This window comes from Rattus norvegicus, chromosome 8, assembly GCF_036323735.1.
Source record: "Rattus norvegicus strain BN/NHsdMcwi chromosome 8, GRCr8, whole genome shotgun sequence".
Classification (NCBI taxonomy): Eukaryota; Metazoa; Chordata; class Mammalia; order Rodentia; family Muridae; genus Rattus; species Rattus norvegicus.
The window spans coordinates 27991831-28004019 of NC_086026.1; the positions used below are offsets into that span (position 1 = coordinate 27991831).

At 52.4% G+C, this 12189-nt stretch overlaps 1 protein-coding gene across 12 annotated transcripts in view; it reads left to right on the forward strand.

Moving 5' to 3' along the window:
• Positions 1 to 12189, forward strand: part of Pde4a (phosphodiesterase 4A) — a 62744-nt gene that overhangs the window by 24853 nt on the left and 25702 nt on the right. The window contains exons 1-2 of one of the 12 annotated variants that reach the window (XM_063264975.1): positions 5151 to 5383; positions 8027 to 8068. The exons of 7 other annotated variants lie outside the window; for them this stretch is intronic. In XM_063264975.1, coding sequence (XP_063121045.1) covers positions 5187 to 5383; positions 8027 to 8068 — 239 coding nt within the window. In that variant the 5' untranslated portion in view covers positions 5151 to 5186. Of the gene's footprint in view, positions 1 to 5150; positions 5384 to 7582; positions 8069 to 12189 lie in introns of those variants that run through there. 4 more of the 12 variants (XM_063264965.1, XM_063264969.1, NM_001393735.1 and 1 more) reach the window with 4 other exon arrangements.

Below are 12189 nucleotides of genomic sequence, written 5' to 3' on the forward strand. Positions count from 1 at the left end.
AACAAGGGTCAACAGGGCCAAGGGTGGGAAGCCCCAAATTTGCAGCAAAGTGACACCACCTCTGGGATCAGGAAAAACCGCTTCTTTCTAGGGATTTCTACATGCAGTTCATTTTTATTTATTTATTTTACTGCACGGGGATGAAACCCAGGGCCTGACACATGTCCACAAATGCTCTGCCACTGAGTGACATTCCCAAGTCAGAATCACTGTGGGAGTGGACTGGGGGACACCCTGCCACCCCTGCACTGTATGACATTCCATTTGCTCCTGTAGGGCACCATGGTTTCTATACATATCCAATACAGCCCTCTCAGACCAGAAAACTTTATAGAAAAAAAGTCAAAATGAGTATTTATGTCACGTGTATGGGAGTTCTGTGTGTTTATATGCCATGTGTGTGCAGTTCCAGAAGAAGGCATCAGGTCCCCTGGAACTAGAGTCACAGAGAATTGTGAGCCACCATGTGGGTGCTGAGAATCAAGGCCAGGTCCTCTGGAAGAGCAGCCAATGGTCTTAACCACTTAACTCTCCAGTGACACCGCCCCCCGCCCCAACTTTAAAAAAAAATCAATTTATCTACTTATTTTGAGATGGGATGCACTGCATGAGCCCCGGTTTATGTGGGGGAAGCTCTGAGGGGTCACTTCTCTCCTTCCATCATGTGGGCTCCATGTCTTCATCTGCCAAGTATTTCCGTGTCCTGCCCCTGCTTCCCAACACCCCCCACAACGCCTCACCTGAGGCAGAGTCTCCACATACAGACCAGGCTCGCCTTAAACCCCAACTCAGTTGACTTTCCAAAGGCCTGGGTGACAGGTGCACACCAACACACCCAACTCCAAACGCGTGTAACAAAGCTCGGGCTATGGGGATGGCTCAGCAGGTAAAGGCTCTTGCTGTGAACTGTGACGGCCTGAGTCTGGTCTCGGGGTAAACATGGTGTGTCACATGGTAGGAGAGAACAGATTCTGGAGGTTGCCCAGTGACTTCCACACAGTGCCTACAGACACACCAGATCAATGAATAAACACTTCAAGTATTAAAAATAGAGCTGGTGGGGTTGGGGATTTAGCTCAGTGGTAGAGTGCTTGCCTAACAAGCGCAAGGCCCTGGGTTCGGTCCCCAGCTCCGAAAAAAAAAAAAAAAGAAAAAAAAATAGAGCTGGAGAGATGGCTAAGAGACGAGTACTTGCTGCTCTTGCAGAGGACCTGAGTTCTGTTCCCAGCTCCCACCTCTGGCAGCTCACAACTGCCCGTAACTCCAGCTCCTGGGGAATCTAACACCGTCTTCTGGCCTCTTCAGACACCCCACAACCACCACACTTGGCATATAAACATAATAAGTAATTAAAATAGTTAAAAATTTTATTTAATTTTGGTTTTGCCAGACAAGGTTTCTCTATGTAGCCCCCGGCTGTCCTGGAACTTGTTTTGTAGACCAGGCTGGCCTCAGACTCTACTTCTCTTGGCCTGTTGAGTGCTGAGTTAAGAGTGTACACCCTGCCTAGCTAACCTTTGGAAGTGTGCGCCCTCAGGGGCTCTGGTAGGAGCTAGAATGAAGGTGGTTGTGAGTCACCCCATGGATGCCGGGAGTCAAACTCAGGTCCTCCAGAGGAGCGGTACAAGCTTTTAACAGCTGAACCGTCTCTCCGGGGCCCAAAATAGTAAGATCTTTAAAAAAACAAAACAAAAAACAGTTAAAAAATATTTTGTCTTTGGTTGTTTGAGACAAGGTCTTATATAGCCCTGACTGGGCTCAAACTCACTCTATAGCCCACCATGACGGTGAATAGCTTGATCCTTCGGTCTCTGTCTGGCTAGTGCTGGACTCAAAATTGTGTACCAGCCTTAAGTGTGTTCAGGCTGTGCCTGGATGGTCTGAGGCTCTGAAATGGCTGGCTGCAGGGACAGCTGAGTATAGGATACAGTTATCACTGTTTCGTGTCGAAGAAAATGAGGGATTCTTAGGAAGTCTTTTTCTTTTCTTTTCTTTTCTTTTTTTTTTTTTTTTCGGAGCTGGGGACCGAACCCAGGGCCTTGTGCTTGCTAGGCAAGTGCTCTACCACTGAGCTAAATCCCCAACCCCTTAGGAAGTCTTTAAAAACCATTTCACAAGGGCCTCATAGTGAAGGCTGGCAAACTGTGGGGTAGCAGGTGTGGCAACACACGCCTGCCATCTCAGCACAGGGAGAAAAGGCAGGAGAATCAGGAGTTCAAGACCAGCTTGGGTTAACACAGCACAACGTCATCTCAAATAAACCAAAGCAAACAAAACAAAACAAAAAAAAAAAAAAACCCAAAACCCACTGCTTTAGCTTCTGACTCAACCACTCAGAGCTCATGTGACCTTGAGATAACTTTAAACAGGCTGTTTTCCTTCAAGGCTCCTCTGTCCCCACCCCCCCTACCCCCAGGTTGGCATAGAAGTTGCTATATAGACCAACCAGGCTGGCCACAAACTCATAGCTCCATCTGCCTTTAGCTCAACAGTGCTGGGATGGAAGCTACCATGCTTGCCTTTGTGAGTGCTTTCTCTGTGTGCACACTGGTTACCGTGGAGGCACACACATTTGACAGCACTGTGTGGCGATCAGAAAAGAACTTCTTGGACTCTGTCCTCACCTTCTATTGTAAAGGTCCTGGAGATTGACCCTAGTCAGTCAGGAGCATGCTCCTTTACTCAGTGAGCCATCCAGGCAGCCCTTGTGTGTTTAGGACAGCCTGGGAAGTGCCAGATCCTCAGGGTACGACTGTCACTGTCCCTTTGTCATTATCCACAGCTTGCACAGTGTGAAAGTCAAACATTTTCACAGGTAACAGCAGCTACAGCTATTGAGTTAGTCCACGTCACATCTAGACATCCCTGGGGCTTCTGGATCATGTAGTCCAGGCTGGTCTTGAACTCACTCAGTAGTTTTGTGATCCTTCTGTGCCCACCTCTGGAGCATTGGAATAGCACTGGGTTGTGCTGGGGGTGTTACCCCAGGGCTGTGTGTGCGCTAAGCAAGCACTCCACCCGCTGAGCCCAGCATTAGTCCTGAGTCGGGTATATCTATTGTACCTACTTTACAGTTGGACAAACTGAGGCTATGTGGAAGTGCTTTGCCAAGTGAAGTGGATAAATTGATAGTAAACCTAGGCTCAAGTTTAGCCCATATGTCTCTGGGCCCTGTGGCACTACTGCCCATAACTCTGGACAGAAAGGTGTTTCTGATCTAGAGCAAGCTTCTTGCCTGATGAGGTATACATGCCCGTCTTGTCAGCACCCAAGAGGCCCAGGCAGCCTCTGAGCTGCTGGCAGCCAGGGGTGGAGGGTGAGACATTAAGTCACTGGCTGTGTTCAAGTCTTCCGAACTCTGACTGCTTTTCTCATCACCAAAAGGGCTGTCCTGGGCCTCACAGGGTCACAGTGGTCACCTCTTAGATCCCAAATGGTCATCCTGTGTGATCTATTGGGCCTGCCTCTCTAGGCAAGATGTCTTCTTGGGTTACCTTGTGAACTGTGTGTGGGGGAGGGCAGTCTCAAAGTAGGCTGGGGAAGAGTTGATGGTGTCTTAGACTTGTAAAGGGGTTCTGCTCACCCCCACCTCTTCCTCCCTGCCCCCCACCCCTCTCATCTACACAGGGTCTCACTATGTAGCTCTGGCTGGTCTGGAACTTGCTGTGTAGACCAGGCTGGCCTTGAACTCATACAGATCTCCCAGCTCTGTCTGCAGAGAGCTCAGATTGAAGGCATGAGCCTTCATGCCCGGAGGTTCTGGAGCTCTTAAGAAGTAGAGAGAATACCATGGGTGTGGCTCAGTTGATGGAATGTTTGCCTAGCATGCATGAGACCCGGGGCCTGGGTTCCGTCCCCAGCACTGGAGGAGATGGAGACCGAGGGATCTGAAGTTTAAGGTCGGCCTGGGCTGCATGAGATGGCTTAGATACACAGACAGAGTAGGAGTGTTAGGGGACATCAGGAGAGCTATCGGTGGCACTCTGAGGCATTCCCAAGACAGTGGATCAGACTATGACCTAAAATCCGGGACTGGAGCCAGTGAAAGGGCTCATCGGGTATGGACAATGGCTACCAAGTCCACTGTGCCCAGCCCAGTCCCTGAGATCCACACAGTGGAAGGAGAATTAGCTGCTGAAGTTGTCTTTGGACCTCCCCGTGTGCACTGTGCCGTGCATGCATGCATACAAATGGGAGGTTACGGGGTTGGGGATTTAGCTCAGTGGTAGAGCGCTTGCCTAGGAAGCGCAAGGCCCTGGGTTTGGTCCCCAGCTCTGAAAAAAAGATCCAAAAACAAACAAACAAACAAAAAAAAAACAAATGGGAGGTCACACAATAATAAATGATAAATGACATCAAGCAAGAATTAAAGCCCAGTGCTGCTGTAAGAGCCGTTGACTAACCTACTGGCATGCTTGTCTTTAGGGTCTGTTGGCAATTTGGCGGTATCAAAACCATGGGGTTTGGTCACATGCCTTGGTGTCCAGAGATATCCCCTGAGCTTGTGTTGGGGTCTCAGCACTTGTAGGGGACATTCTAGGACACTGTGGAGCCACTACAGGGTGGAGGGACATGAGGCAATGTGGAGATTTTTCTTGCAGTGTGTGTGTGGGGGGGTCTGGGGATCCCCAGTGGCTTGTGGACACTGCCTTTGCCTGTGGGAGCTGGACCCAGTTGCTGGGGTGGTGTCTGTGCATGCTGTAAGAGTTTGGGGGATCTGAGCAGCTCTTCATGATGGCACACACCCTAATCCCAGCGCTTGCAAGGCAGAAGCAGGTAGATCTCTGAGTTGGAGGCTGCTCTGGTCTCATAGGGTGTTCCAGGCCAGCCAGAACTACACAGTGAGCCCGTTTCACTCTGACAACATCCCCTGCCCCGCAATAAGCAGTAAATAAAACAATCAATCTGAGAAGCTGTGTCAGTGGCCTTGGTGTCTGAAAGACCCCCTTGTGCTCTCAGAACACCACCGGGATTTGTGGATGCACTTGAGATTCCTGGTGTCCCCTGGTCTTTGGGATTGGGAAGACTCAGAAAGCAATGACATTTGGGGGTCCGTGGCCGCTACCTCAAGCAGCTTGCCTTGGAGGAAGGCGGTTGGGCTTCCTGAGGTCTGAGGCTCCTCGGCCGGGCTCCGCCCTGAGGGCGGCCCGAGCCCAGCCGGAAGGGCCGAGGCGGCCGGGAGGCGCATGGCGCGGAGGGGCTGCGGCCGCATCCCCGAGCCGCGAGCGGCGGCCTTCCCGGAGGCGGCGGCAGAGGACGACGCGTTCCTGCCCGGACCCGCCTCGGTGTCCGCGTTCTTCAGCAGCACACCTCCGACGCCCTACAGACGCCTGAGGCTCTTCCGAGGCGGCATACAGGACTGGGGCCGTCAGGCGTGGGCTGGGTGAGTGTGCGCCGCTCAGGCCACGGGTTCGAGGCCATTCTGCGTTCTCCAGCAAGGCCGTCTGTGGGGCTCCGGGAGGGGGCTGCGGCTTGCTTGCTGCAGCCTCCTTTTTCTTCTTCCGTTTGAGGTAGAGATAAAAAATCATCCTGCCCTCTAGAGTTGCTGTGGAGAAATCTGATAGGGCATACAGTAGGTGCTCAATAAATGCAGGGTCTCTCACTTCCTGTGCTTACATGAAGCGGTGGTTTTGCCTTAGGGGACTTGAGGCCTATTCAGCATCCATTATGACTCCAGGACCTGTGTTCTTTTCTTTTTTTAGGGGCTGGGGAGATGGCTCAGAGGTTAAGAGCACTTGGTGAGGTTCAGTTCCCAATACCACAACGCACGTGTGGGACTCACAACCACCGTTCCCTCCAGCTACACAGGACCAATACCCTGTACTCAGTGGCACGTTCACTCATGCACACACACATAAGCATAAATATAAGGGTTTCGGGGTTTTTTTTGTTGTTGTTTTTGGTTTTTGTTTTGTTTTTTTTTTTTGTATTTCAAGACAGATTTTTTTCTGTGTAGCCTTTGGCTGTCCTGGAACTCAATCTGTAGACCAGGCTGGCCTCAAGCTCAGAGATCCACTTGTCTCTGCCTCCCCAGTGCTGGAATCAAGGGCATGCACCACCATCCAACCAAGATTTATTTTGTTAAGTTATGTGCATTTATGTGTGTGTGCACAAGTTCCCGTCCCTGTGGAGGCCAGAAGAAAACGCTGGGTCCCTCAGAGCTGGAGTTCCAGGCAGCTGTGAGCCACCTGGTGTAGGTGCTGGGATCCATATTCAGTCTAACTGCTCAGCTCTGGCTAGCTTGGAACTCACTGTACACCAGGCTAGCCCTGAAGTCAAAGAGATCCACCTGCCTCTGCCTCTCCAGTGCTGGGATCAAAAGTGTGTGCCACTATGCCTAGTTCCTTTCTTTCTTGCTTGCTTTCTTTCTTTTTTTTATTTTGTGGGTTAGCTTTTTTGTTTTTACTTTAAACCATTACTTTTTATGTGTATGAATGTTTTGCCTGAAAGTGTGTCCATGCACCAGGTGTGTGCATGGTGCTTTTGGAGGCCACAAGAGGGCATGGGATCCCCAACACATCTGTGTGGGCCGTACTGTGGAGGGACAGCCTGTACTTTTAACCACAGAGCCGTCTCTCCAGATGTGGTTTTGTGTTTTGCATTTTGTTTTGAGGCACAGTCTCATGTAACCCAGGGTAGCCTCCAGCTCGCTGTATAGCCAAGGGTGGTCTTGAACTTCTGATCCTCCTGCAGCTACCTCCTGAGTGTAGGATTACAGTCATGGTACACCAGGCGGGTTCAGGCTAGAGCCTTTGTGTGTGTTAGACAGGTGCTCTACTATCTGATCAGTATTCTCAGCTCTGTGGTTTTGAGGTTAGGTCCCACTCTGTAGCCCAGGCTGACCCAACTTAGAGCAAGAGTGTTTGGGTCACAGGCCTGAGCTAACACTCCTGAGAACAAGTTTGTGTTGAGTTCTACCAACTTCTAACAGCCGGTGAAGTGACGGGATGTTGCCTTATGGGGGTGGGTTTGATTGGTGCCCCTCCCCTCCCCAGCTCCGCCTCTAGGCACGTCAGCCCCTCCCGAGGGCTTGTTTGGTAGTGATGCCTCCTTAGGGCACGGAGGTGTGGATGGCTGCCTCGTCAGACTGGATGGGCTGTGGGGACGGAGAGCCTCAGGAAGCGGCCTAGAAACCACATCCGGTGTGCCTTCCAAACATCCCTTTCTCCTGGAGACTGAACTTTGTGGTAGCCTGGAGGTGGGCCCAGGTTGCTTCTGGGTCTCCTCCCTGTCACTGTGCCTGTCCTCCACACATAACTTGTTTAGGACAGAGGCTGTTGGGAGTCACCCTGGGCACTGGGCAAGAAGTGGGCGGGGAAAGGAGAGTTGAGGTTTGGCCTTTAGGATGGGACAAGGTGTAGGGGACACAAATGTCCCTTGGGTTTGATTCTATGCCTGTCTCCCTTTTTTTCCTTCCACTCCTCAGCTCCGCCTCTCAGCATATGTCACCCAGTCCCTCCCTAGGGTCTTGATCTTCCAGCCTTGCACTCCGCCCTCTGGGGTGCATCTGGTTCCCCCGCGGGCACACGGTGGCGATCTGAGACTTGGAAGTGGCACAGCTCGACGTCAGGCTGGGGAGGGGTGGAAGGCGGGGCCGGGACAGAGGGAAGGGCCGCGGGCTGGGAGCCGGGGAAACCGGAGCCCCGGGCGTCCCCAAGGCCCGGGGTGTGGGACCGGCGGGAAGTGGGCGCTCAGTTTCCCAGGGCTCTTCTGCAAGAGGGAGACAGGAGCTGCGGACACTCGCGTGAGGAGGACGCAGGCACCCGGGTGCTCGCGTCCCGTGGAGGGCCACAGGGGTGGTGCCAGGGGCTAGGACGCGACAAGTGTGGAGGCGGTGCCGGCGATTACTGTCACCTCGGGCCTGGGTGCAGCGCCGCACACCCTCTCTTGCAGCAGCTGGTCCCCAATGCCGGCCCCGACGGCGCTTGGCTCTCATGCGCTCCAGTGCAGCACCCCGGGCCCGGCCCCGACCCCCGGCCTTGGCATTGCCCCTAGGACCAGAGTCACTGACCCATTTCTCCTTCAGCGAGGAGGACACTCTTCGACACCCTCCGGGCAGATGTGTCAGGTGGGTGGCCTGCAGCCCGTTGCCTTTCGTTGTGACCCGAAGGTGCTCTTGCCTGTTTGTGGAAAGAGGACCCTTTCCAGAGTAGCCGCCCTTTGGGGAATCCACTAAATAGCTTCCCACATCTAGCAAGAGACCCTGACCCCTGCCCTAACCTTAAAAATGTGTGTGCCTGCTGATGGTAGGGCTCCAAAACTGGGTGCTAATTTCCACCTCAACCTGTCTATTCAAAGTTAGTGTTCCTTGGGCCTTTCTGTCCCCCTCAGCTGAGTATCTAGCACTCTCCCTGGCAGCAAATATGGGTGTCCAGCCTGTCACCTGGGCTCCATTCCCAAGCCATTGGCCAAGAGCCAGGCCTTACATGGTTTCTCCAACCCCTACCCCCACCCCACCCCTAGCTGGGGCAGTCGGACTGAAAGCCAAGCCTGGTGTGGGGGAAGGTGCCTGAGAGTGCCCTTAGGGCATTTCGAGTTGGGTGGGTAGAGCAGCGCCAGGAAGTGACCTTTAAGTTTTCTGGAGTTAAGACGTCTCTTCCCTGCCCCACTGCACAATCTGGTCAGAAACCTTGATGGATACAGACACACCTTTTCCAGCAAAAACACACCGGGCCACACCCACAGATGGGTTAAGCTAGGTCACCTAGTGTTTACTATTCTAGACTTCACCAGGGTCTCCGGGTTAATCAAGGCCCTGGGAGGACCCGCAGGTGACCTATGAACATAACCAGTGATCACAAATGTTGTTACAGAAAACCCCTACCCAGCCTGGGATGCACCTTCCTTGTCCCAGGAAGACACTGTCACCAAAATACCCACACACACTTGATAACCACCAGGGTCAGCGACAGCCACAGTGTCTGTGCCAGGCATTCTCATGAGGTCACAGGAACATGAAAACAGACACCTGGTAGTTGGGACACCTGACCCTCCCCATCTTGTGTAGTTCTGCATGACAGGTATGGAAGCACAGGTCCCCTGCCCTAGTCCTCTACATGTACCAAGACTGAACATCCAGTCCCACAAACACCAGTGGCACCTGGCACTGTGAGCCCGCCTGGCAGACACATGCCAGAGCCGGCATTCAACCTCTGAGTGACCTTCACAGAGCTCAGCAGTCCTTTCTACGGAGGCTTCCTGGCACTTCCTCTGAGTCAAGCAGGTGGAGAAGGGGAAGGAGCCTGGGAGACAGCAGGCTTGCCTTCTACTTTCTGCCCCCAGATGCAGAGTCTAGCAGCCCCAGGTTCAAAGCCATCCCAAACCAAATTAATGTTTTGTTTGTTTGTTTGTTAAGCCAAGCTGACCTCTGGTTTGCTGTGTAGCCCAGGATGTCCTTGAACAGCTGATCTTGTCTCTACCTCGTGGGGTGCTGGGATGGCAAGTGTGTACCACACACCTGTGAGGTGAGAGAAGATGTGTAGGACTGGGATGGAACCCAGGACTCTGTGCGCACCAGGCAGTGCCTGACCAGCTGAGCTCCAGCCCAGCCCCACGCATCCTTCTCACCTCCTCATGGTCAGTTTCCTTGCCTGGAAAATGGGGTGCTGATGCGTGTGTGAGCATGTGCCCTAGCATGGGGCTCACTCAACAGCACCATCACATTCTTTTATTATCTGGTACATTGCACAGGGCATAGGACAACTGCCAGATGCCCACTTTCTCCTTCCACTGTGTGAGTCCCTGGGGTACTGAACCTTTTCCTGCTGAGCCGCATCACGGGCTCCTCACCTTACCTTCCTGAGACAGGGTCAGCCACTGAACCGGAAGCTAACTGATGGGGCAAGGCGATGTGGCTCGGCAGACCCCGGCCTCCGTCTTCACCAGAGCTGCTGCTGGTGATCTGGATGCAACCCCTCCTGCTTAGTGGCCAGGACTTTACTAACTACGTTGTCTCCTGAGGTCGCAGAGAGTCTAGAGCTGATCATTGTAGCCATGCTTTCTGGGTGGTGGCTGTAGTGCCAGCATCTTGTCCTCTCTGGGAATAGTTTATGACCTTGCCTCCTTTTGAGAACTCTCCAGCTGACTTTGGGCCACCCCCAAAGCCAGTGACAGACAGAGGGGCAGGGGTCTCTTTTCCTTACCTTTTATTTTTATGTGCATGTATATGGGCATGTGTGTGACAGTCTGCACGCAGAGGTTAGAGGGCAGCTTTTGGGAGTCACCCCTCTTCCTCCACAGTGCAAATCCCAGGGATCAGATTGAGGTCGCTATGCGTGATTGCAGGCTAAGGTTACCTGACCCCTTGTTTCTCCCCAGGCTTCAGTTCAACCGCCCAGTCCTGTCCCCTGTGCCTGCACTCAGCTCAGGGGACATTCAGACCTGAAGCACAAACAACAGGGCCCATGGGACCATCTCCTCACTGTGTGGGCCCCTGTGCTCCCACTGACGTGGGCTGCTTCCCTAGGGGCAGGCAGATTTGCTACCAGGATGCCAGCTGAAAGACCTCTCAGGGTCTGTGTGGGTCTCACTCTCCCTCAGCGCCTAAGTTCCTGTGTGGAGGGCCAAGGGTGGAGTCCTCAGTGGGAGCCTTAAGCTGCCCTGGCCCTGGGAAGACGGGTTACGGCCATCAGGCAGCTAGTAGGCCACCAAGTCGCAGGTGATGGCTCTGTGCCTCAGTTTTCACGTTCCTTGGGATTTTAACAGGATCCACCTCAAGAAATGTAGTAGAAATAAAGTGGGTCAGTATGTCAAAGCATTATAACAGAAGCAGACAGACAGGAAGGATATGAGAGGTAGGGTGGGCCAGATGGCTCAGTGGGTAGACACGCCTGCCACTGAGCCTGACTCTGTGAGTTCCACCCCCGGGGCTCTGTGGGTCAAGAATGGCTCTTGTGAGTCCTCGGATTTCTACATGCCTTGGCACTGACACACTCACACACAGTAAACAAGTAGAATGTAATATGTTTTTTAAATTGAAGTCACTTCTATGTTTAGGCTGGAGTCCTGTGCCCGAGATAGGAAGGCCAACATGCTAAATCCCAAACCAGTGTGAAATCAGAACAGTGGCTGCAGAAATGTGGCTGAGAGAGGAATTCAGCTTAAAGATGCCCTTGGCACGGCAGTGTCCACCGTGCATCGCTGTTGTCACCAAAGGCCAAAGTTCATCCGTGTAGAGCAGGCTGGCCTCTTACACACACAGACCCCTGCTCTGCTTCCCACGTTCTGAGGTTAAGGCAGGCATCACTGTTTATTTTCATCCTTAAAAAGATTTGTTTCCTTTTATGCACACTGATGTTCCACCTGCACCTATGTCTCAGTGTGTGTGTGTGTGTGTGTGTGTGTGTGTGTGTGTGTGTGTGTGTGTGTCAGAACCCCTGGAAGTAGAGTTACAGTTGTGAGCTGCCGTGTGGGTACTGGGAATTGAACCCAGGTCCTCTGGAAGAGCAACCAGTGCTCTTAACCACTGAGCCATCTCTCCAGCTCCCCTATTTTTATTTTTAACTACACTGTGTGTGTGTGTGTGTGTGTGTATTGCCTAGGAGTATGTGGCTACCCATCCCACATCCTGATACACACAAAACTAGAGTACAGTCACCCCACATTATACACGTCGGAACTCACAACTGACCCAGCATGGTGTGGTGCACCTCTAACTCAGAGGGCAGAGGTACCTTTTAGGAGTCAGTCTCTCCTCTATGTGGGTCCTAGGAAACAATCCTGGGTGGAGGCTTGGTAGCAAGTGCCTTTACCACCCCACTAGCCCAGCTCTCTCTCTGGCCTGAGTCTTTCTGTTCATCCTTCAATGCTGGAGATACAACCCAGCACCTGGAAAGTGCCTGACTTCTTAGGCTTTGACTTTCTTAGTTGGGTCTCATGTACGTAGTCCAGGCTAACCTTAAACTTGTGATCCTCCTGTTTCCGTGTCCTGCAGTTAGAGTTGTGCCACACTATGCAGGGCTAGCTGAGAGTTTTGACATGTGTAATGTGGGGTGACTATATTCTAGCTTTATCTTTCTCCATGGGATGGGTGCCCATGTGTGCATGTCTGGAAGTCTGGACACCAGGCACCTTCTTCACCAGGCGCCGCCTTCTTTTTTTTAATTTTATTTATTTATTTATATATGAGTATACTGTCGCTGTCTTCAGACACACCAGAAGAGGACATCAGATCCCATTACAGATGGTTGT